Genomic DNA, 24231 nt, shown 5'->3' on the forward strand with positions numbered 1-24231 from the left:
AGAAAAGAAATAGAGGAGAAATCTTCAAATGGGGACACTAGTTCTGGTGACATGGGGGTCCCCAAGGAATTCCCTTAATTTGCAATGATTTCCTCTCACTTCCTGTTTGCCTATGGGACAGGAAGTGAAGGGAAATCTCCGAAATGGGACACGGGGGGCAAAAAATAAACTGACAGGGGGGATAAACCTTCCACACTCTTTATCAAAATGGAAAAAAGTTTTGCCTTTAGTTCTACTTTAACCACCTCCCGCCCGCCATATAAGGAAATGATGGGCGCAAGGCGGTTCTCTCGTTCTGGGAGGACATCATATGACATCCTCCCACTCTAACCGCGCGTGTGCGGCTCCGGTGGCGCACAGCGTGGCGATCGGTGGTGTGCTGTGTCCCTCGGACACAGCGGATCACTGATCAACAGAAAGAACCGAAGACATCGGCTCTGTCATGTGATCAGCTGTGTCCAATCACAGCTGATCGCATGTAAATAGGGAAATGCCGGTTATCGGCATTTCTCTCGTCATGAGCTGTCACTATGACAGCTTGTGAGGAGAGGAGAGCCAGTAATCGGCATTCCTCAGAGGGGACATGTACACTGATCATCAGAGCACTGATGATCAGTGTAGCCCCATCAGTGCCACCTGTCAGTGTCCATCAATGCCAGCCGTCAGTGCTCATCAATGCCACATATCAGTGCCTACCAGTGCACATCAATGCCACATATCAGTGCCCATCTGAGCTGCCTTTCAGTGCCACCTATCAGTGCCAGTCAGTGCCACCTATCAATGCCAGTCAGTGCCACCTATCAGTGCTGCCTATCATTACCAGTCAGTGCCGCCTAACAGTGCCAGTCAGTGCCGCCTATCAGTGCCATATATGAGTGCTGCCTTTCAGTGCCCATCAGTGATGCCTGTCAATGTCCATCAGTGTCACCTACGAGTGCCTCCTCATCAGTGCAGCCTATCAGTGCCCATCACTGCAGCCTCATTAGCACACATCAGTGAAGGAGAAAAATCACTTATTTACAAAATTTTATAACAGAAACTAAGAAAAAACTTTTTCTTTTCAAAATGTTCAGTGGTTTTTGGATTGTTTAGCAAAAATAGAAAACCCAGAGGTGATTAAATACCACCAAAAGAAAGCTCTGTCTCAAAAAATTATACAAATTTCACATGGGTACAGTGTTGCATGACCACGCAATTGTCATTCAAAGTGCGACAGTGCTGAAAGCTGGAAATTGGCCTGGGCAGGAAGGGGGTATAAGTGCCCTGTAGGTGAGTGGTTAAACACTACACAGGTGACTAGCATTTCAGAATAAAGTCAGCAATGGTAGTGACCACAGCAACAATGTAGCAAAAACTAAATCTAGTGGGAAAAAAAAAAGAATGGTATTTCATCGGGTCGCAACTGAACCTCAGGGACAGATTTTAAAAATCATGTCTGGCAGTCAATGCCACATGAATGGTCTACTCTAGATAAACACTGTCACCCCTAGATGTCACACTTCTCATTGCCAGCAGAACATACGTCACTCGTTCACGTCATGTACTGGACAAAACTATGAAAAGAACTGGCTGCCATGCCCACTTCAAATATGGCGCTGGCGCTCTGTTCCGTTCCTCAACCAAGGTGATGTCATAGAAATGCGCCGGACAACCTGTGCTTCGGGTAGCACGTTGTTGTGGCAGCTGTAGGAAGTGAGGAAGGGATGTGAGGGGAGCAGAAGGATCCCGGGATTTCGGTTAGTGACAGAACACAGAGCTTCTTCTTAGGTCATGGAATGCGCTGGAATTGTTTGTTATTCCATGTGAACGGTTAGGGGACTCAGTTTATGGCTGATCCTCGTCTGTATTGATGGGGGTCAGTCTCTGAGTTCTGATCCTTGCTATGCAGACAGGAAATATCTGATTCTGGACTGTTTACTTTACCTTTTCCCCTTCATAGGTATATTGTGGCCATTTTAAACCACAGCTTGGTATACTGCTTAGGGTGAGCTTTGCTTGTCAATGTCATCTTATGTTCAATACTTTGCTTGTCAATGTCATAGCAGGGAGAAAAGAATTCTGGCCAAACCTGTACTTTGTTTTAGGCTGCTTTTCCCCTAGGTTCCCACCTAAGTGTTTTCTGCAATGTTTTGCAGAAACGCACTACAGTCCATTTAAAATTATTTCCTATGAAACATGTTCACATCTCTGCGTTTTCACCCAGTGCATTTTTTTTTGGAAAGGGTCAGGGACTTTTTTTTTAAAAGGCAAAAAGTTGCGTTTTTGGTTCTCTAGGCTTTTGCCGCGTTTTTGATGCATTTTAAATCTGCCTAGCAACAAGAAAAAAAAGCAAAACGTATGTGCAAAAACTGCTGAAATGGATCAAACGCAAACTGCATAGGTATGAACATAGCCTGATACTGATGTGTTATTCTTCTGCTTTTGCGTTTAATAAAAGCGGATAAAAAATGCGTGACCGTGTATTTCTATGGAACTTGTCACACTGATCATTTGTGGATCCAATGTGTTTTTCAGAGTCCTGCGTGCTGCATTTTCGGTGCAGTACAAAAATGCACCAGAAATGCTCCTCGCCTTTGAAATCAATCAAAAACTTGGCCAAAATGTATCAAAAACTCATCTGTGTTGCATTTTTGGTATGATTTTTGAGTCACACTTCCTTTTAAAAAAAAAAAAAAAATCACCGTAAAGACGGATTATTGTGAAAGTAGCCTTAGGGTCACAGGTATGTTTTACTTTTGTATTGCTGTGGCCCAGAGTCAGCTGATAGCATGCTAATGCTCGCTATCAGTTGACAGGGTAGAGCCGCACCAAGTTCTGGAAGGATCCTGGCAATATTGTTGGGCTCCAGCCAGCTGCTTGGTGGGCACAGCTGAGAGCTTGAGATAGGGGGCAGTATAGTGTATAAATGGTTAGCACTTCCGCCTGGCAGTACTAGGGTCTTTGGTTCGAATCCCAACCATGGCACTACCTGCCTGGAGTTGCATGTTCTCCCTGTGCCTGTGTGGGTTTCCTCCAGGTACTCCGGTTTCCTCCCACATTCCACAGCCATGCTGGTAGGTTAATTGGCTCCTGTCTAAATTGGCCCTAATATGTGTATGTATGAATGTGAGTTAGGTACCTTAGATTGTACACTCCTTGAGGGTTAGGGACTGACATGAATGTAAAATATATATATAAAATGTGTGTGTGTGTGTAAAGCGCTGCGTAAATTGTCGGTGCTATAGAAGTATCTGTGGTAAATAAATATCTCAGGATCCTGTTGGAAAGTCTAGGGACTGCACCCACATGTAGGCGTGATGGGTGGAAGATAGACTGTAAGGAGTACATTTTTTTATTTTTATCTTGTTTTACTCCTAATGTGTATTTTTAAACGTAACTCTTTTTATCATTTCATTGTGGTTGGGGCAGAGTGACTAAAAGTTAGGAGACATGCAAGATGCACTAGATTCTACTTTTAATGAAAATACAGTTGTAGAAGAATGTTCAACAATCATGCATGTATACATTCTTTGCATTGTTTGCAAATTTTTTGTGATCTACAAAATGTCTCTCTCCTTGTATATTATTCTTGTAGGACTTAAACATAGGATTGTTGTGCATAGAATATTTACTACTATACAGCAATGGACACAGAACCATCAGATCTCCAACCAGAGAGGAGCAAGTGTACATCAGAACTTGCCAATAGTGAGAAAAGAAATAATGGAGCATGTAACACACCTGAGGTTATGTCTAAGAGGCAGATGAAGAAAATGATTAAGCAGAAACAATGGGAAGATCAAAGAGAGCTCAGAAAGTAAGTGTGAGTTTTTTCGGTTGTGTGTTTTTTTTTTTTTTTTTTTTGTTTTTTTTTTTAGTTTTTTTTTTTTTTTGCAGGCTCATTAAAGCAGAACTAAACTATCTGAGCACCACAAACCAAACACGCTATTTATTCATATATAATATTCAAAGCAAACTCGCCCATCCATCTCCATGCTTTATTTTGCTGAGAAAGCACTTAGAAAAACACCCCCTACCATATATGGACGTGGCCATCCTGCGTAAGGGCAGATGATTTGTGTAGCAATTACTTCCTGTAATCCATCTGCCCTTAGTTCAGGCATGTAGGCAGGAGGGTGTGCTTAGCTGAGAAATCCCCTTCTGAATACTCCTGGGATGTATGACATCATTTGCCTAGGCATGGAAACTAGGAAGTGACTAAAGAAATATAGGAAATAGTTTAAAACAAATAAATATAATAAACTTTCCTATCTATTTACTAATGCCAGCAGCATAAGAATTTAAAATGGTCAATGTTGATTGAGAGAGTGAAGTTCTACTTTATGGCTTTCTTTACGCTTACAATTTGGGGATGGTAAAAACAGGCAGTTGAGCTGTGTTGGAATGACTACCCCTGCCACCAAAGCTTCAAATACAGATGTACAAGTTTATACACATGTTGAGTGCCTAAAATGATCCCCTCTGCCACGTTCAGCTGGCAGGAGAGCCCACTAAATTTGACCGATTCAAGTGAATATGCCTGTACCACAACCGCCTCCAATGTATGTGATTGTAGTGGTGTGGGATTTTGACAGCTATGCAGGCTGTGAGAAGGTGTCTCCTCACCCCGTGAAATGCAATCCACTGCTTATCAATTTTCAGAGGGCAACACTAGTATAAGCAAGTCGTAAAAGAGGCTCTGTCATCTTGCCCATTTAGGCTGACCCAGTGATATGACCGTGCTCTCTTGCTACTCCTTCCTCCATTAGTCAATTCAAAACACCTGATGCCATTCCCCTTGTCATGTGGCAGTGTTTGTGCCTAGCAATTCACTGTTAGGTCCGAATGCTGCATGATAAGGAGAGGTCACATTCCCCTTCATAACCAGAAGCACTGGGTATGTGGTGGGTGTGACATAAGAAGGGGCAGCAGAGAAGTTGTGAAAATCAGGTCGTGGACTTTAAAGGATAGGTTTGAGGTTATTAAAAAAAAAAAACGCAAACAAACATGCTCAGTTGCTTGCTGCATCATCAGTGTGATGCTGCAGCTGGCCCTAAGCCCTCATTCAGCTCTGAGTGACTGTCAGTGACTGCTCTCCGCTCTGTCCCCCCAATGCTCACTGTAGAAGGGGCAGGCACTAAAGCTGCACTCTAAAAGCCAGAGGCAGCTGTCATTCAGGCAGCTGGATGAATCCTGACAATATGGTCAGGATCCTTCCAGAGCCTGGAGCAGCTCTGTTATGTTAACGCACAGCAGACTTTAGCCTTCTGTCAGTTGATTCTGGGTCCCACGGAGTGCAAACGTAAGTGCACTCCTGTGGCCAACCTAGAACACCTGTCAGTTCTTATTGCTGTCTGCCCCTGTTAGGGAGCATCAGCATTATCCTTGAAAGTCAAAGTAAAAGAAAATCCCTAATTTGGGTTCTCCCCAGAAAAGTAATACAGGGGAAATTTTACAATGGGGACACTAGTTCTGGTGACTTGGGGGTCTCCAAGGAATTTCCCTAATTTGCAGAGATTTCCCCTCACTTCCTGTTTTGGCTATGGGACAGGAGGTGAAGGAACATCTCTTGCATTTCAGAATAAAGACAGCAATGGTAGTGACCACAGCAACAATGTGGCAAAAACCCAATCTAGTTTTTAAAAAAATGGTATTTTACAATATAACTGGCCACAACTAAACCCAAGGGTACATTTTAGAAATCATGACTGGAAACCAATGCAACTTGAGTGGTTTATTGTAATCCAATAAACGCTGTCACCCCCAGCAGTCAAACTTCTCATTGTGACGCTGCTGCTGTTGCGTGCTGGGTCTAAGCCCAGAAAGTGAGTGAACACATGACCACTGATCGCTAAGTCCTCAGTCAGCTTTGAGCAGAGAACAATGACTGTCAGTGACCGCTTTCCGCTCTGTCCCTTCAGTGCTTACTAGAGCGCCGGGCTGGAGAGGGGGCAGGTGCAGCTGGATGGATCTTGACAATGGTAAGGATCCTTCCAGAGCCTAGAGCAGCTCTGTCGACCCACAGCAGACTTTAGCCCTTTGCTGGATGATTCTGGGTCACAGAACTGTAAAAGTTAAGTGTACTTTTGTGATCTAGAAGAGAAGTATGACCAAAAAAGCTTTAGCCATACTTCTCTTTTTAAAGACTTTCTTTGCAAGGAGATGGGTTCTCTTTAGTTAAGAATACAAAGGAGTCCCTGCTTTTTATTTATCATGATACATGGGAGCGAATACTATCCAGAAGTAGCTATAGGCATCAGATGACAAGGAGGTGAGCTGGATTGGGAAACATTCTCATATATGTGCCTGCACTGGATATCTGCTGGCTGACTGGTCTAAGGAAGAGAAACCTGTTCAGTTATATTTTACTCACTCTATGATAAATAGGGGTGGGAATTCCAGTTGCTGCTCACTTTTCCAGTGGCAGGATATCAGCAGTTTGTCGTGCTTGCTAATCTGTCATTCACTGCATCGATGTAGATATGCAGGTAGTGTTCAGACATGTCCTTCTCTAAGAGCAGCCAGACTGCAGAGCTGTGCAGGTTTGTACCGTCCAGGAAGCAGCTGGTGCCCCCAGGACCAGAGGTAGCAGCTGAGAGTGAAGGAGGGGGTGCAGTCATGCACACATTATCATCCTGGGCTAACACATGGAGCAGCTCCTTCCCTCACCCAACCGGTGCTGCGGTGTCTGCTGCTGCTCCTGAAGATGCTTGGATTCTTCTCCTGCCATGCACTCATGGAACAGTCTGCAATTGCACCAATCCCAAAGCAAGCCACACATTTTCTCCTGGAGTGACTGTTGTAGGCTCTGAGGCACCAGTCACTCCAGGCCAGATTATGAAGAGCAGCCAGCTGCTTTTACCTTGTGCTGTATTGCACAATACTGTATTATCTCTGGGTGATTCTAGGAAGATCAAGAGAGGGCAGAATGACCTCACCAGCTGCTGCTGCTACTGTTTTGTCCAGTCATGGGCTTGTGTCTGTATTACAATCTGTATTACTTAATTGTAGTGTAGCCTACAAAGTCTAAGGGAATGGCTTAGCTGTTTTTCAGGGTGACAAGAGTGGATGAATAGAATTCCAGAATTTCTTTGCCAGGTATGATATGTAAAATCTAAACCGAAGAATAAAATATGTTCCAACGTGCTAGTTTAAAGCTGTAGTGACTGGATTAGCAAGTGCAGAAAAATATCTGTTAATTTGCAGAAATGCAGGGTCCTTGTAGCTTCCTGTACACTGAACTGAAAGCTTGAACCTGATCAACCTTCCATTTCTCTTCAGTGAACTACAGAACACCTACTCCTGTGTTATGAAGATGAGAAAGGGGAAGTGTTTGTAGTCAAAATCAAGATAATAGCTTGGGGTGATTGTGCTGCTCCTCCTTAGAGGAGTGGTGGGTGAGTGTTGTCACCGCAAGACAAGAACTGTGTTATCTGGTAAAAAATAAATGGAAGACTGCCTGAACAATAAAGTAAATGCAACCACCACATCTCCGTTCTTGTAAGATGCAATATATTATATTTTTGTTCTTAGAGATAATTTAACGTGTGTCTTTGCAACAATTTCTCTACAACTTGTCATGCAACAATTTCTCATGCAACAATTTCTCTACAGTGCAGCTTAATTTTAAAAGATTTATCTGTTGTTTTACATAAGAAGTTTTACAACAGATGAAAGATGGAACTTTTTGACAGGTGTATAGCCTTATCTTAAGCAATGCTCAGGAATAATATTTCACCCTACTATCTTTCCAGTGCTACTGTGTCTATCACATTGGTTAAAAAAATGGTTGCGTTAGTCTAGTTTGTCGGTAATGGTTGCTGAAGTCTAGCTTTTGGTAATCTTAAATGTCCTTTTTTATGTTTCCAGGCAGAAGAGGAAAGAGAAAAGGCAGAAAAGGAAACTTGAAAGGCAGGCTCAGCTAGGACAAAATGTGGAGGGCATTGCCTGTAAAAAAGTGCGAAGTGAGATCCATCCCAGTGCATTACGTCTTATAATAGACTGCAGCTTTGATCATTTAATGTTATTACGAGTAAGCTATTCTCTCCGCCTTCCTTTTTTGTTTAATCCTAATTTTTTATGAGATTGCCGTTTTACTAATGTCTTCTTATTTAGGATGTGAAGAAGTTAAACAAGCAAATTAGAAGGTGTTATTCAGAAAACCGCAGAGCAATACACCCTGTTCAGGTAAATTATTGTATTTGTTTACAATTTCATGTTGTTATTAGCCATATTCTACATCAGATAACAATCTGATTTCTTTAAAACAGAAAACCTACAGAGATGTTGGCTAGAAGTTCTAACTTAAAAAATTATTTGGTAAAGCAAATTACATGCTCTTATCATTTTTGCCTTAAAGTTAAAAATGTCTCTTCCAGTAATTGAGATTCAGGCAAGAATAAGATGTTCAAAAAAGAGGGGTTTGTGAAAAGAGATTCACAGAAAAGCGGCTACATAATGAATAGAACGTGACACTCAGAAAATTTCCAAAAATTATGCTTTATTACACATATATAGATATGACATATGGGCATATGCCCTGGTTTACCATCACCTCAGTATGAGACAATAACACACAGACCTAAAACCATATAAAATGACATCAAGACCGGTCTAAATGCATGTGCAACAGAAAGAATGACTACAAGAGTCTAATACCTCTGCAGCGCAAGCACATAGGTGAACACTTCCATGGGGAGGTGTATCCAAAAATTGTACCATAAGTATACCATAATATTGAATATATAATAAATGACAATATCAATCTGGTGAATCCCAATAAGGGAATCCAAAAATTATACTATGGATATATATATATATCACATGTATGCAAGGCAGCAGCACAAAAAGCGTGAAGAAGAGAACAATAGGCCTAGGGCCTGTATGGAAAAAGACATAAATGTCCAATATATGATACAATGCATTCCTGTGCCAGCACACGTGGTTGGGGCCCATTCATCTGTAATATGAACAGCTGTATCTCAGAGCTTTTGAATGAAAATAAGCCCCAGTTATTCCTAGGATGGGAGAAAAGATGCAAATAGCAACATTCTGCTTGAAATGGTGTCTTCACCACTATTTGTGGACTACACACCACCTTTTGTAGAAAAAACAACAACAAGACATGTCCCAAGATATCTTCTGCTTGTAGAAATATATATGGTGTTATATCTTGTGTCCTACATAAAGCACCATGATGTCCCCATCCTGTAGTAAAACAAATAATGTGGGAAGTCACTGACAGAGCTTACACTCAATAAGATATATAGATCATATAAATCACAGAGGATCATATATCTAATGTCCCGCAACAAAATCTTAGAACTACTAAACAAACTAAATTTAGACGTGATTTAAAAGACTGGGAAACAGGTGAGATATTTGATCTCACCACAAAAAGAAGTAGGAGTCGATCTAAACGAAGAGTTTTTCGTTCACATTCTAGATTAATGGGAGAAACTATGTCTAGTGAAAGTGAGTCAGAAAATCTTGGGAAATCGGTCTCTTTTTTAGACCAACAGAACGGAGAACCTCCTCGTGTCCATCAATTACAGATGGGAAGAGGATCAAAAAAGAAAGTAGAGGAATCCTTAAAAAACAAACATCAGGAGGACAAGGGCAGAACAAGAAGTCAGAGGAGGTAGTAGAAGAGAATATTAATGACAAAAAGGTGATCAATTTGGCTAACTTTCCACTTAAAAGGGAACATATTTCTTTATTAAATAAAGGAATGTCCTTTTCACCAGTGACTCCCATGGACGAGTTCGAGGTATTTAAAGATGTAAACTTATTTCTAAGAAAAGTTTTCCTGAGAATGATACACAGTAATCCCATTATCTTGGAGGATTTGGCCTCTGACTCGTCCACTGAGGATCGCAAGATGCTGGATATGTTGATATCTCTCATAGAAGAAAATGAGGATGATGATGAAAATGTAATAGATTTGGATAATTTTAACAACATTATTAGAAAGGTCGATCTAAACATCAGATCGACAAAAATGCCGAAAATTCGTTCTAATATGAGGATCTCGACATTTCTAGACTTTGTTGCTGATGATCTCAAAAATCTTGAGTGGAAAATGCCAATTGGTGATAACCTCACTAAAAGAGAAAGAAAAGCTCTAAAAGAATTAAAAGAGACTAGAGACATTGTCATTAAGAGAAGTGATAAAGGGGGCAATGTGGTGATTATGAAAGAACTAAATTATGTTAGGGAGGTGAAACGTTTATTGAGTGACTCATCCACATATAGGAAAGTGACTGCGAATCCTTTCCATATGGTGGTTAAAAAACTGAATTCCATTTTAACATTAGGAAAAGAAGTGGGTTTATTAACAAAAAAAGAATATGACTATTTAAGAACTGAAGAATTCAATCACCCTACTTTTTACATTATCCCAAAAATACATAAAAACCAAGAAAACCCTCCAGGCAGACCTATTGTTTCTGCCATCAATGGTCCCCTAGACAAAACAGGGAAATATATTGACTTGTTTCTTAAGGATATGGTTCCGAATCTCGCCTCATATGTTAGGGATACTAAAGATGTGTTGGCTAAAATCAAAAATATGACTATTCAGGACAATTCCATTCTAGTGGGAATAGATGTGGAGTCACTTTACACCTCTATCCCACATGAATGTGGTGTGAGATCAGTTTCCTACTTCCTTGACAAAACATATCCCACTTTAGGAGGACAGAACGAATTTATTAGTGAGTTACTGGAGTTTGCACTGAAACATAACTTCTTTCAATTTAATAATACCTTTTATCAGCAAACTAGAGGTACTAGTATGGGAGCACCGTGGGCTCCGGCTTACGCATGTCTCCATTTGGGGTTTTGGGAGGAACAAGTAGTATTTAGATCATCAAGATTCCTAGCTAATGTCCAGATCTGGTTAAGATATATAGATGATGTGTTCCTCGTATGGCAAGGAACATCTGAGGAATTAAAATTATTCCTGGAAGAGCTGAATCAGAACTCCTTTAATATTGGACTTACATACATATTTGATGAAAGATGCATTTCTTTTCTGGATCTGGAGATTAGACTTGAAAATCGAAGACTTCTCACTAAGACATATAGAAAACCCACAGCCGCCAATACCTTATTGGAGGCAAGAAGCTACCATCCACGTTCACTGATCTCAGGGATTCCTGTGGGACAGTTTTTGAGATGTCGAAGAAACTGTTCAAACATCAATGATTTTAAAATAGAAGCTCAGGACCTCTATAAAAGATTTAGAGAAAGGGGATATTCCCACTCCCAAATTAGAAATGCTCGGAGGCGGGCATATCAAACTGACCGCGAGGATTTATTATCTACGAAAAAGGAAGAAAAGGCCAAATTGAGTGATCAGCCTGTGAGAATGATAACCCAATTTGGAGCCCAGTGGCAAGATGTCAAATTGATATTGGAAAAACACTGGAAGATTCTCACCCAATGTCCCAGGTTGAGTAAGATAGTAGGTGAACGTCCTCAAATGGTAGCAAGAAGAGCACCAAGTCTTGGTGATCTCCTTATTCATTCAGATTATCAACCATTAAAACAAACAACATGGCTAAAATCACGTACTAAGGGAATGTTTAAATGTGGGAAATGTCAAATCTGCAAGTATGTGGATCGCACAGATTCCTTTTATGATTCAGGAAATAATACTCACTATAAAATTCAGAGTCTTATAAACTGCTCTACAGTAAGAGTACTATATATTTTAACTTGTCCCTGTAAAAAGATGTATGTAGGTAAAACTAAAAGACAACTTAAAGTACGAATAGGTGAACATCTTAGAGATATTAGATCTAATGACCCTGATAGTAATCTTGCTCAACATTATGCCAAATACCATGGAGGCAAATTGGATGGTACCAAAGTAAAAGGTTTCTATGCATTGCACTTCCCACAAAGGAGGGGTGATTTTGATAGAGAACTGCTTAAAAAGGAGAAATATTGGATATATAAACTTGATACACTGTACCCTAAGGGGTTAAATGTGGAATGTGATCTCCAAGTGTTTTTGGAAAAATAGATCTATGGGACTATGTACTGGTTCACTACCATGTGACGGTTAGTTGATGGCATTTCCCCATCCCCCTTTGTGGTTGGAATTGTGATCAACTAATCTCATTAACCACACTATATACAGTGGGAATATTTATACAAGTAGGGATGATCCTATGATATGAACTTTCATATAGCTTGTATAATGTATAAGGGTTTACGGCCTGATCAAATGATCTTTAGTACTTCCTTCTTTGTACAATAATCACATTGTGAGATGGCTGTTTAAAAAATTGGGATATTTTAGTTGTAATGACCCTTATGTGAATTCTCAGGTTATATTGCCATCTTGTGGTGGTTTTAGGTAATATAGGATACCTGTTGATAATAGACATTGATTTTCAAGTAACCAGATTTGGTGAATGGAATTGTTGATTCTCTGATTTATATCACTATCTATTGGCGGGAATGTATGAAAGGCTTTAATAGATTGAGAGATATATATAATTTATGATCCATGTGATCAATATGTATATCGGTAAATAATATTCAGCCTCTCCCCTCATTGTTGACTCCAGCCGTCTGTTTTCTTTTAATTTTATTAAGACCAGCAGCTGTGCTAAGTATTTAGCCTCCCCCCCCTTGTTCTTTCCCATTTGAATAATTGCAGGTCATCCTCTTTTGCATAAATGGGTGGGTTCTTACCCACTATAAATAGGATATTGAAATGCAGTTATCTCATTGGTCCTGACGAAGCTGAGTGAGATACGCCCATCGGCGAAACGCGTTGACGTCATACGTCAGTTACGTCACTTCCGGTCATGCGCACTAGGTGGAACGCACGCTGGTCCATGAGGAGGAAGCCATCTTCACATGCCATGAGGCAAGTGTGAGCAGCACAAGCGCCAAGAGGGGGCTGGAGCCCGCGGTATATCGGTGGATGTCAGCGGTGGCTCCCTGGTCTCTGTGGCCGTGTATGGCAATACCCATGAAGGACATTTCTTTTTATTCTCATTTTCCACAGCACAGGTGGTGAGTGGATTGTTGCGGGACATTAGATATATGATCCTCTGTGATTTATATGATCTATATATCTTATTGAGTGTAAGCTCTGTCAGTGACTTCCCACATTATTTGTTTTACTACAGGATGGGGACATCATGGTGCTTTATGTAGGACACAAGATATAACACCATATATATTTCTACAAGCAGAAGATATCTTGGGACATGTCTTGTTGTTGTTTTTTCTACAAAAGGTGGTGTGTAGTCCACAAATAGTGGTGAAGACACCATTTCAAGCAGAATGTTGCTATTTGCATCTTTTCTCCCATCCTAGGAATAACTGGGGCTTATTTTCATTCAAAAGCTCTGAGATACAGCTGTTCATATTACAGATGAATGGGCCCCAACCACGTGTGCTGGCACAGGAATGCATTGTATCATATATTGGACATTTATGTCTTTTTCCATACAGGCCCTAGGCCTATTGTTCTCTTCTTCACGCTTTTTGTGCTGCTGCCTTGCATACATGTGATATATATATATATCCATAGTATAATTTTTGGATTCCCTTATTGGGATTCACCAGATTGATATTGTCATTTATTATATATTCAATATTATGGTATACTTATGGTACAATTTTTGGATACACCTCCCCATGGAAGTGTTCACCTATGTGCTTGCGCTGCAGAGGTATTAGACTCTTGTAGTCATTCTTTCTGTTGCACATGCATTTAGACCGGTCTTGATGTCATTTTATATGGTTTTAGGTCTGTGTGTTATTGTCTCATACTGAGGTGATGGTAAACCAGGGCATATGCCCATATGTCATATCTATATATGTGTAATAAAGCATAATTTTTGGAAATTTTCTGAGTGTCACGTTCTATTCATTATGTAGCCGCTTTTCTGTGAATCTCTTTTCACAAACCCCTCTTTTTTGAATGCCTTTTTTGGCTACTGAATAGAAACCAAATACTGGGTGACATGATAACTTAACTGATAACCTCTTAACAATTACTTTTAGTATAAGAATAAGATGTTCCCTACCTCTTAGCTAGAGTCAGTTAAAGGATAAGTTCACCTTTGGAAATAGGCACTGCCCATTCCCCCCCATGACAGCAGTACGGGGAGAAGTTCCCCATGCAAACTGTCACTTTTTGAATAGAGTGCATCTGTGCTGGGCTCTCCCCCCACTCGTCTGCGTCATTCATTCACAGAGTTCTGTGAATGAATGAACTACAAGTCCTGACAGCCTTAGTGCCTGTTGGCTTGTAGTTCTCATACTACCACAGTGCTGTGGTAGTTCATTGATTCTTCCTGTCAGTGTATCTTCTTGCCCGTACATCCCATATGGGCAAGCAGATATACTGACAGTTATGCATGAGACTTGCATGGCACTAGCAATCTTCTGATCGCTGATGCAATGGTTTACAGGCTCCTGCAACTAGAAATCATTAATGCACATTTTTTTATTTTTTTTTTTACCTGTCAAAAGGTTAACTTCTACTTTAACTCCCAGGTCCGTCTGTCGTGGCTGCAGCCACCAGGAGTGTGTGTATATCACACACCCACATTAAGGGAATTTATAAAAAAAAAAAAAAAAAAAAACTTTTGCTATTTGCAAGACCCCTTTGAAATGTTTATGCCCGTTCATCTTATATTATTTCTAGTTTTATCTAACCAGCCATGATGGACAACTGAAAAGCAACATGGATGAATATGACAAAGGTTGGATCAACTGGAAGGTAATCTCGCATAAAAGATTGCTGTGTATTTTGTTAAGGCTTTGTTTAAAATTTTTTTTTACCTAGTTTTTTAATCCTGCTCCTTTTGACATGATTGAGTACGTGTGACATGACTGAGCAGGAAATCCTAGTATGTTTGGTACTTTTAAATTTGGATTTCAGATGTATATATTTGATGCTTTAAGTGAACTTGTCACCAGTGGTGTACTGTGTTATGTTATTTTAGCTAACTGTATTATTGCAGGAGCTTGCACATACTTTGATATAAATGTGTACATACCTTTTTAATAGTTATAGAAAGGTTGCAGTACCACAATGCTGACACCTAGGTGTGCCTGCACATACTATTTTGTATTTACCACAGATGGAATTTTCTGCATGATAGTGTCAAGGTTTTCACCTTCAAATTGGTCTTTCACTATGAAATGTAGTCTTATTGGTCATTAGGAAGGTGCCAGCTAGCTCTTGACTAGAGATGAGTATGGTTTTGGTCTGAACATGGGTTTGCACCAAACCCGGAAGGAAGCTTCACTGCTACCCAATCAACTGCTGTCAGGGCATTCCCCACACTGTAGACTCAATTCCCCCAATTGGTGGGGATATTTGTGACATCTTTGATCTGATACGGCCATATTAGCTCAATAATTTCATGGGCATGCCCATTATTCTGTGCAGATGCAGCTGCTGGGCGCGGAATGCCCTGACCACAGTTGAATAGGTGGAAGTGACAGGTTCCTTCAAGGTTCAGTCTGAAGAAATGTTAGGGCCAAACTTGATGTCATCCCTCCTATTGACACTTGGGAAGTGGTAAAATTTACATGTTAGACTGCTGTGTTTTCGGGCACTGGGGTTTTTGAGAAAACACAGAAAGGTGAGTGCAGGAATCATTAGTGCTTGTATTGTAGCACTACAGACTTTTGATGTTGATATACCTTGGACATCCATTATATAGTATTTTCTAAATACAGGATTGAGTTTTTCAATCATATCAAGATCTAGTATGGTGTCAGACAGAGAGGCTGATTTTACTATGTACACAGTCCTCCCTGTCAGAAATCTAGGGCTTGGTGGTCTTTCAAAGCCGTGTAAAAGATGGACCTAAAAAGAGAGGCTGTATACAAAGCAGGAACTGTCTCCTATCTATTCCGTAAGCATTGGGGGGTAGATGTCAAAATATCTAGCTGGGTAGTCTGAGTGTAGAGCACATCTTGAGCTTGTGGGTTCCCAGGACATTCAGCAAACTTTTGTAACTGAAAGTAAAGGTGCACACAGGCTTCTACAGTCACCTACTATAAGACATTTATGTAGTATAATAGGTTTAAAAAGCTGCAGGTTAAATGCAGAAATGTGCATTATAAAGCAAGAAGCTGTTTGCTTCACTATTTTTTTTTTTTTTTTATATAGATACACTATTTGGAATAAAAAAAAAATGTATAAAGATTTAAATATGCAATATGAAATTAAGTCTGTTCCAGGTAATGCCATCTCCTTTCCATGAAAGTCAAGATCCAGTGAAATGGACAGCAACAAAACTGACAGTAGTTCTAACCATGCTCCACTATACTAATAAACATGCTCTAATTGTAGTCTGTCCCTTTTTTGAAAAGATTTTCCTTTTATTTTTTGACTGGAAGTGAGGAAGACTTCCAAGAATTGGCTATAAAAATCTGACATGTTCTGCCCCTGTCCCTTTGTAACCATACATTAGAAAAATTCATCTTTCGCTGGAGTTCCACTTTAAGAAAAAAACCCTTTATCCTAATCGCTTGGCTTGTTGTGCCATTAATCACAAAAAAAATTGCTAATGGCACATAATCTGCATGCTTACTGGTGATTTTCACTCTCTAGTTCTTGAATACAATCTATAATTTTCCCTATAGGATATACACATCAATTCTGAGCATTATAAAGATCTCATGAAGTCTGAAGACCTTGTTTACCTCACATCTGATTCTCCTGAAGTACTCCGTGAACTAGATGAGACCAAAGCTTACATTATCGGTGGTCTTGTTGATCACAATCACCACAAGGTAAAGGGGAAAAAAAATGTGCAGAATGTTGGAAGTCCAGTATCACCAGCTTTTGGTTGGTGCAATTTCTAAGGGTTATACGTGTAAGGGTTCTGAATTACACTTGAAAATGATCTATTCATACAACACGGTTATGGGTACTATATTGATTTAATCAAATACAGGATCAGAAAAAATGTAACTGTGTGCTAAGCCAACAAATTATTTTCTTAGCTTAAAATTGAGTAGGGAATAGTTGGAACCATGGCTTATTTTTTTACTGCAAATGGGACTCATAGTGCCAAATTTGCTGCGCCTAGGGCAGCCCATTGAGATGAATGGCCTGCCCTATGTACATAGCATGACGATGCACTGCATGGTGTGAAAGGTGTTATATGATGAGAATATCTCCTCATATGTGAACCTTAATTTGAGCTGGCCTAAAACATGCCCAATGTAACAGTGAAGGCAACGTGTGGTACCAACAAGTATTTGTTTTAGTCTGATCCCTCCATGTATTGTTGTGGAACCCCTTTGGGACAAAGATCAATCTAAAAAAACACCTTGCTTGTAGGCACTAAAAGATACCTGCACTTTACTACTGTTACCTTTTTAGGTCAGTTCAGATTTACTTTAACTATAACCAGTTAACGGTTTTAGCTACATTCCTTGCAGCAGAGAAAAGCTAATGCATTTCATTATTTAACATCCTCAGAACAATGTGTTCACCATTACCTCTCAGCCGTATGTACCTATTTAAAGTATATACAAAACCCCAAAATGTAGTACACTGATCAGCCATAACATTATGACCACTGACAGGCAAAGTGAATTACAATGGCATTTGAAAGTGAGTGGGATATATTATGCAGCAAGTCCCTTGTTGTCTCTGAAGTTGATCTGTTGAACACAGAAAGAATGGGCAAGTGTAAGGATTTGAGTGACTTTGACAAGGCCCAAATTGTAATGGCTGGGCGGGATGGATTATAGCAACTCTAAAAATACAGCTCTTGTAGAATGTTCCCAGTCTGCAGTAGTCAGGACTTACCAAAGTGGTCCAAGGAAGGAAAACTGGGCGACCGGTGACAAGATTATGGGTGGCCAAGACGCATTGATGTACATGAGGAGTGAAGGCTGGCCTGTGTAGTTAGATCCATCCAATAAGAGAGCTACTGTAGCTCAGATTGATTAAGAAGTCCATGCTGGTTCAGATAGGCATCAGAATACATCACAGTTTGGTGCGTATGGGACTGTGCAGCTGCAAACTGGTCAGGCTGCCCATGATGACCTGTGTCCAGACAATAGCGCCTAGAGTGGGCATGTGAGCATCAGAACTGGACCACAGAGCATGTGAAGAAGGTGGCCAGGTCTGATGAATTCAAGAATGGTTTTAGGAGCACAACAGTGAGTTTGAGGTGTAGACTTTGCCCCCAAATTCTCCAGATCTCAATCCCACTAAGCATCTGTGGGATGTGCTGGAAAACAAGTCTGTTTTATTGAGGCCCCACCTCGCAACTTACAGGATCTAAAGGCTCTCCTATGGACAGGTTGGTGCCAGATACCGCAGCAAGTCTTCAGAGACCTAGTGGAGTGCATGCTTCAACAGTTTACGGTGGGTGGTCATAATGTTATGGCTGTTCGGTGTATATACACTGCTCAAAAATATTAAAGGAACACTTTTCATATAACTGACTTTAACTGACTTTTCAGTATAGCATCAAGTCAGTTAAACTCCTGGGATATTGATATTGTCAGTCAAGTAGCAGAGGGGGTTGTTAATCAGTTTCAGCTGATTTGGAGTTAATGAAATTAACAGGTGCACTAGATGCGCAACAATGAGAACCCCCCCCCCCCCCCCAAAAAAAAAAAACAGGAATGGTTTTACAGGTGGAGACCACTGACATTTTTTTACCCTACTCCATCTTTTCTGACTGTTTTTTCACTAGTTTTGCATTTGGCTAGGGTCAGTGTCATTACTGGTAATGTGGCAATACCTGGACCCTACAGTGGTTGCACAGGCAGCCCAACTCCTCCATGACGGCACATCAATATGTGCCATCACCAGAAGGTTTGCTGTGTCTCCTAGCACAGTCTCAAGAGCGAGGAGGAGATTCCAGGAGACAGGCAGTTACTCTAGGAGAGCTGGAGAGGGCCATAGAAGGTCCTTAACCCATCCAGTATCTGCTGCTTTGTGCAAGGAGGAATAGGGTGAGCACTTCCAGAGCCCTACAGAATGACCTCCAGCAGGCCACTGGTGTGAAGGTCTCTGACCAAACAATCAGAAACAGACATCATGAGGGTGGCTGGAGGGCCCGACGTCCACAGTGGGCCCTGTGCTCACTGCCCAGCATCATAGAGCTCAATTAACATTTGCCATTGAACACCAGAATTGGCAGGTCCACCACTGGTGCCCTATGCTTTTCACAGATGAGAGCAGGCTCACCCTGAGCACATGTGACAGACGTGAAAGGGTCTGGAGAAGCCATGGAGAATGTTATGCATAGTTCAGCATGACCGTTTTGGTGGTAGGTCAGTGATGGTCTGGGGAGGCAAATCCATGGAGAGACGCATAGACCTCTCCAGGCTAGACAATGGCACCCTGACTGCCATTAGATATTGGGATGAAATCCTAGGACCCATTGTCAGACCCTACGCTGGTGCAGTGCATCCTGGTGTACAACAATGCCTGGCCTCGTGTGGCGAGAGTATGCAGGCAGTTCCTGCAGGATGAAGGAATTGATACCGTTGAGTGGTCCCCACGCTCGCTTGAGCTAAATCCAATAGAACACCTCGGGGATATCATGTTTCGGTCCATCCGACACCACCAGGTTGCACCTTAGACTATACAGGAACTCTGTGATGCCCTGGTCCAGATCTGGGAAGAAATACCCCAGGACGCCATCTGTCATCTCATTAGGAGTATGCACCAACGTCAGGCATACATGCAAGCATGTGGGGGCCATAAAAACTACTGAATACCATTTTTGAGTTGCTGCAATGAAATTTCAACAAAATGGACTAGCCTGTTGCATAATGTTTTCACTTTGATTTCAGTCCTCTGTAGGTTGATAATTTTCATTTCCATCAAACGATGGGACATCCTTATATTCCTCACACATTACCCAGTCCATCTCCGTATAAATGTCCAGCATGATATTTTTCCCCATTGAGATCTGATGTGTTTTCAAAGTGTTCCTTTCATTTTTCTGAGCAGTGCATTACCAGTTCTTAGATGTGGCTGCATGTGGTGTTTTTTTTTTTTTTTCCCCAAGTTTAGTGAAATTACAGAAGATTGTTATTTTGGGAAGCTTGCACAACTTTATACCTTAACTAGATTTGTGTGCAGATAATGATGACATTGTTCTTGCTAGCGGGTATACTCGCTGAAGCTTCGGCAGGTTAGCAATCAGTGTGTGTTTGAAGCATAAGCACACAGGTATTTTATCCGGTTTTGTAAATGGTAGTAGGAAGAGCATCAAAATCGGCCCTAATTTTAAGCAGCATGCTTAAATCTAAATTCAGCTTCCATCTTCCACCACAGGGTCACTTGAAAACTAGTAAAACCCAGTAAGGGAAGAGCAGTTAAACCTACCTTCCAGTGTTCCATGTACTCAAACTGACATTTTGCTGCTCCTTGGCTGCAGGTGTTCCATATTTTGGGTGAGTCCAACACAGTACTTGCTCCACTCCGTGTGTGTTCTCCCTCCAGCATGTATGTCCTGTAGTGACATATGTGCTAGCAGGAGGAGCAGATATGCAGAGAAGTGTGGAATACCTGCTGCAACTAGGGAGCATCCATGTGCCAAAAGTTGAAGACGTGGCTGCTTTAAGCAGACTTTAATATGCTTTAACTGTTCTTGATACATTTACATTGCTATTAATCATCGGTCATGACTTTAAGTTTTGAAATTTTTATTACAGGGCATTACATACAAGCAAGCTCTGGATCTTGGTATCCGCCATGCTCAACTTCCTCTTGGGAGTTTTGTGAAGATGAATAGTCGCAAAGTCTTAGCTGTGAATCACGGTAAGTTATCTATTTAACAGTCATAGGTACAAATCTAGAGGAATCTATTTTTGAAAGTTCAGTCAACAAATATTTCATAATATTAAAGCCCAACTCCAGCCAAAATGTTTATTTGTTCTCAAAGAGATGTTCCATCAGTTGTTATCCTCCTTGTACCTGGGACAGGAGGTGAAGGTAAATTGTCCTCATTAAGGATGACAGAATAAAAAAACTATGGAAGTGAATTTTTAGATCCACCTCACAGTACTATTTAAATGTCTTAGGCCACCAAAGGAAACGTTTAAAGCCATTTGTCTTGTTAGTAAGTACAGTATATACTGTAAAAAAAAAATTAAAAAAAATAAATCTCCTTAGAGGGCTAAAGTAATCCTGTGCATTTGTAAAATGTCAGCACCTGCTTGCTTACTTTGGCACATTTACATTGCATGATATTGATTAGCCAAACAAAATTTGCTGGATGCTTGGTAACAGAATTGCTGTACTGTGATATTTGAAAAGGTTAAGCTGACCTAAAATAGTAGTTTTAAACAAACAGTGTTGTAGTCAGTGACCAGCAACCCGATTTAAACTTGGATTTTCATGATGTGGTGTTAGAGATTTAGTGGAAGAAAAAAAACACAATGGGAGACCTAAGAAACTGTCTACATGTGAAGGACCTCCTGTATTCCTCAAAGAGACATTGCTATGCATATAAAACGAGTTCTGTTTGTTCAGTCCACTCTTTGGGAGGGAACTTTTTGACAAGTTTTTTTTGACACCAAGAGAAAAATGGTGATAGGCGAGGGACCTCCAGCAGATTGACAGCCTCAACTCTGTTCCTGTGTGCGGTGTGGAGGTGGGTCTCCTCTTTCCTCCAGTCACCTCTCAAAAATCTCCTCGGTGTGCACTGCAGTGTAACTTCAGCTTTCTGCTCTCAGAAAAGCTTTAAAATGCAGCACTTTGGATGTAGAGCACAAGATACATCAGATAAACAGGTACAACTTATGTAGGAGGATTTGTTTAATGTGTGTATCACAAAAGGCCAATTACTTCACTGGGTATATGTGAGGGTTTACAACCACTTTACTCTTCTAAGCTGTCACATAGAAGTTTTTAAGTTTGTCTCAACGCACCCATGGTGCAGAGACATCAGTTTTTCTGCATGCGTTCTGCAACGGCACAACAAATTAAATTGTTTTTTATGTGCACATTCACACCACAACACTGGTATCGTGTGCAGATTTTTTTTCTGCGCAGGAATCTGTAACTTGTATAAAACTAATTGAAGCACGCATGTAAACTGATGTCTCTGCAAGTGAAATCTGCACGTGCGTTTTTCTGCACGTACGGTGTGAAAGAGGCCTTAATATGTTACAAAAGTTTAAAGCTGGCCATACGTGGACAAATTTCAGACAGTTCCTGATGACCTGGTCGAAATTCATCCTGGTTGGCCCTGTCGGCACCCTTTCACCTGACATCTTTTTATCAGAAATCTGAAGGGTGCCGGGGAGCATGCTTTGCTTATTCTCTATAGGTTGGATTCAGTTGATTTCTGTTATTCTGCCTGCGCAGCTGAAGGAGCGATATCTTGGTGTATGGCCTGCTTTAATTTCTATGAAAGCACAAACACTTAATCCAGAACTTAATCCAGTGCTTACAAGTCAGGGGATGGGGATGATTGTGGGTCATCCTTGCACAGGGGCCATGCTAATCTTTTCTGTATGGGGATAATTGCAGTCACAAGGTAGAGGCACATTTAAGAACCCCACGCTACATGCTAGAATTAATTGATAAAAAGTGATACCTGTCTTCTGTAAAACATTATTATTATACAGGATTTATATAGCGCCAACATTTTGCTCAGCGCTTTACAATGTAACGGGAGACAATACAGTTCAATACAAGAGGGTTAGGAGGGCCCTGCTCCTTGGAGCTTACAATCTAAGAGATGGTGGTGACTTATGTTCTAACATGCTACATAGCACTGTGCCATAGTGAATTATTTCAAATAGAGGCCATACTAAATATTGATTTCTTTTGGAAATACAAAATATTCCTGTATGGTTCTTAATGTAAGAATATTCTAACATTAACCCTTTTATGACAACTATACAAAAATATGCTAGGGCAGGGTGGGTGGGCCTTAACCCCCTTAGCCTCTACATATATGCTTTGTTGTCTTTTTTTTTTTTTTCTTTTTTTTTTTTTTTTTCTAGGGCATGCTTCATTTGCACCCCAATAATTTCGACTGAGCTCTCATGGACAGCTAATGGTCAACTGCAGATGATCAATAGCCAATAGGATGGGCTCCCAATGATATCAGCACTATGCAGCCAGTTTCAGTGCTGCACATTCGATGTCTCCTCCTGCTGGCCTGGGGCACCACAGCTCATTTAGAGCACCATCTCTTGCTGATTTAAAGGGCCTAAATACTGCTCTTATCTGAACAAATATTTACTTACTGGCCATTAAAAATAACTTTCTCTGGTGGCCTTTTGTACATTTTGCACAGTACCATAAACGTACTGTATCAGTTTGTCTAAAGAGATGCATTTTATTCTGATAAATGTATTTGGAATCTCACTATCGCTGATAAACTTGTCCTGAATATTCTGCTAGTAATTGCCTGTAAATGTACCTTTTTTTTTGTTTTTGCTTAACAATGTATTTTTATTGTAGTATTTGAGATCATACTTGCATATCTGGAGAAGAAAAATTGGAAGGAAGCATTCTTCAGTGTTTTACCTCAACGTAAAGGAGCAGTGCCTATTGATGAAACCGGTGAGGCCCCAACAGAAGTTTCCTTTACTCTGGATGAAGCGGATCACTTACTGGACAGTGATTCTGATTCTGGCGATGATGCAGAACAGATAGAGCTTGGAAAAGAACAGCATAACAATGACAAATGACATCCTGTGGATGCTATCTTATATGTATATATTTTTTTCTTCATTTCAAGAAGAATTTTTCAGTTTCGCACCAAGCAATAGTGGTTAATATGTAAATTTTAAGTAAAAATAACAAAATCTTGTTTGTGTTTGTATAGCTGTTTTTAAGTTCTTTATTGGAAGAATTCATACTGAAACTATATTTCAAAACACTTTTTTAGTTTTAAAGACTCCTTTATGGGCATTTAATAAAACAAAAAGGTGGCAATCATTACATGTTGTATCTGGCCTCTTGGACTTCATTATGTGTGAAATTTTGTTTTTTTTTTCGATTTAATGTCTATCTTTTGTAGAACACATGAGAAGCATTGATTGTCACCGCATTGTGCTGCTGAAACTTAAGGAGACTTTTCTGGGGAGAAATGTGTTTTATAAATTTCTCCTGGTTGTTGCTAACTGGGTGGTAGGAGTCTTACCTGGGTTTAAATATTTTGCAAGTATGGCTGTATTTTGTAAGAGAAGTAACTACAGGTACTCTGGATAAAAACATCACTTGTGTCCTGAATATTGAGGCGTGCCATATATAAGCTTGGC

At 40.5% G+C, this 24231-nt stretch overlaps 1 protein-coding gene across 2 annotated transcripts; it reads left to right on the forward strand.

Moving 5' to 3' along the window:
• Positions 1-1599: 1599 nt before the first annotated feature.
• Positions 1600-23939, forward strand: TRMT10A (tRNA methyltransferase 10A). 2 transcript variants are annotated; one of them, XM_089680559.1, is made up of 8 exons: positions 1600-1736; positions 3575-3796; positions 7849-8011; positions 8095-8166; positions 14660-14734; positions 16615-16764; positions 20665-20770; positions 23429-23939. In XM_089680559.1, the coding sequence occupies exons 2-8, from the start codon at positions 3624-3626 to the stop codon at positions 23656-23658; spliced, it is 969 nt and encodes a 322-aa protein (XP_089536685.1). In that variant the 5' UTR covers positions 1600-1736; positions 3575-3623; the 3' UTR covers positions 23659-23939. The 2 variants fall into 2 exon arrangements, with proteins under 2 accessions (XP_089536685.1, XP_089536686.1); XM_089680560.1 differs by having other exon boundaries at positions 1627-2380.
• The last annotated feature ends 292 nt before the right edge of the window (positions 23940-24231 follow it).

Source organism: Staurois parvus, unplaced genomic scaffold (assembly GCF_062004578.1).
Source record: "Staurois parvus isolate SC_StPar_1 unplaced genomic scaffold, SC_StPar_1.0 ptg000244l, whole genome shotgun sequence".
NCBI lineage: Eukaryota > Metazoa > Chordata > Amphibia > Anura > Ranidae > Staurois > Staurois parvus.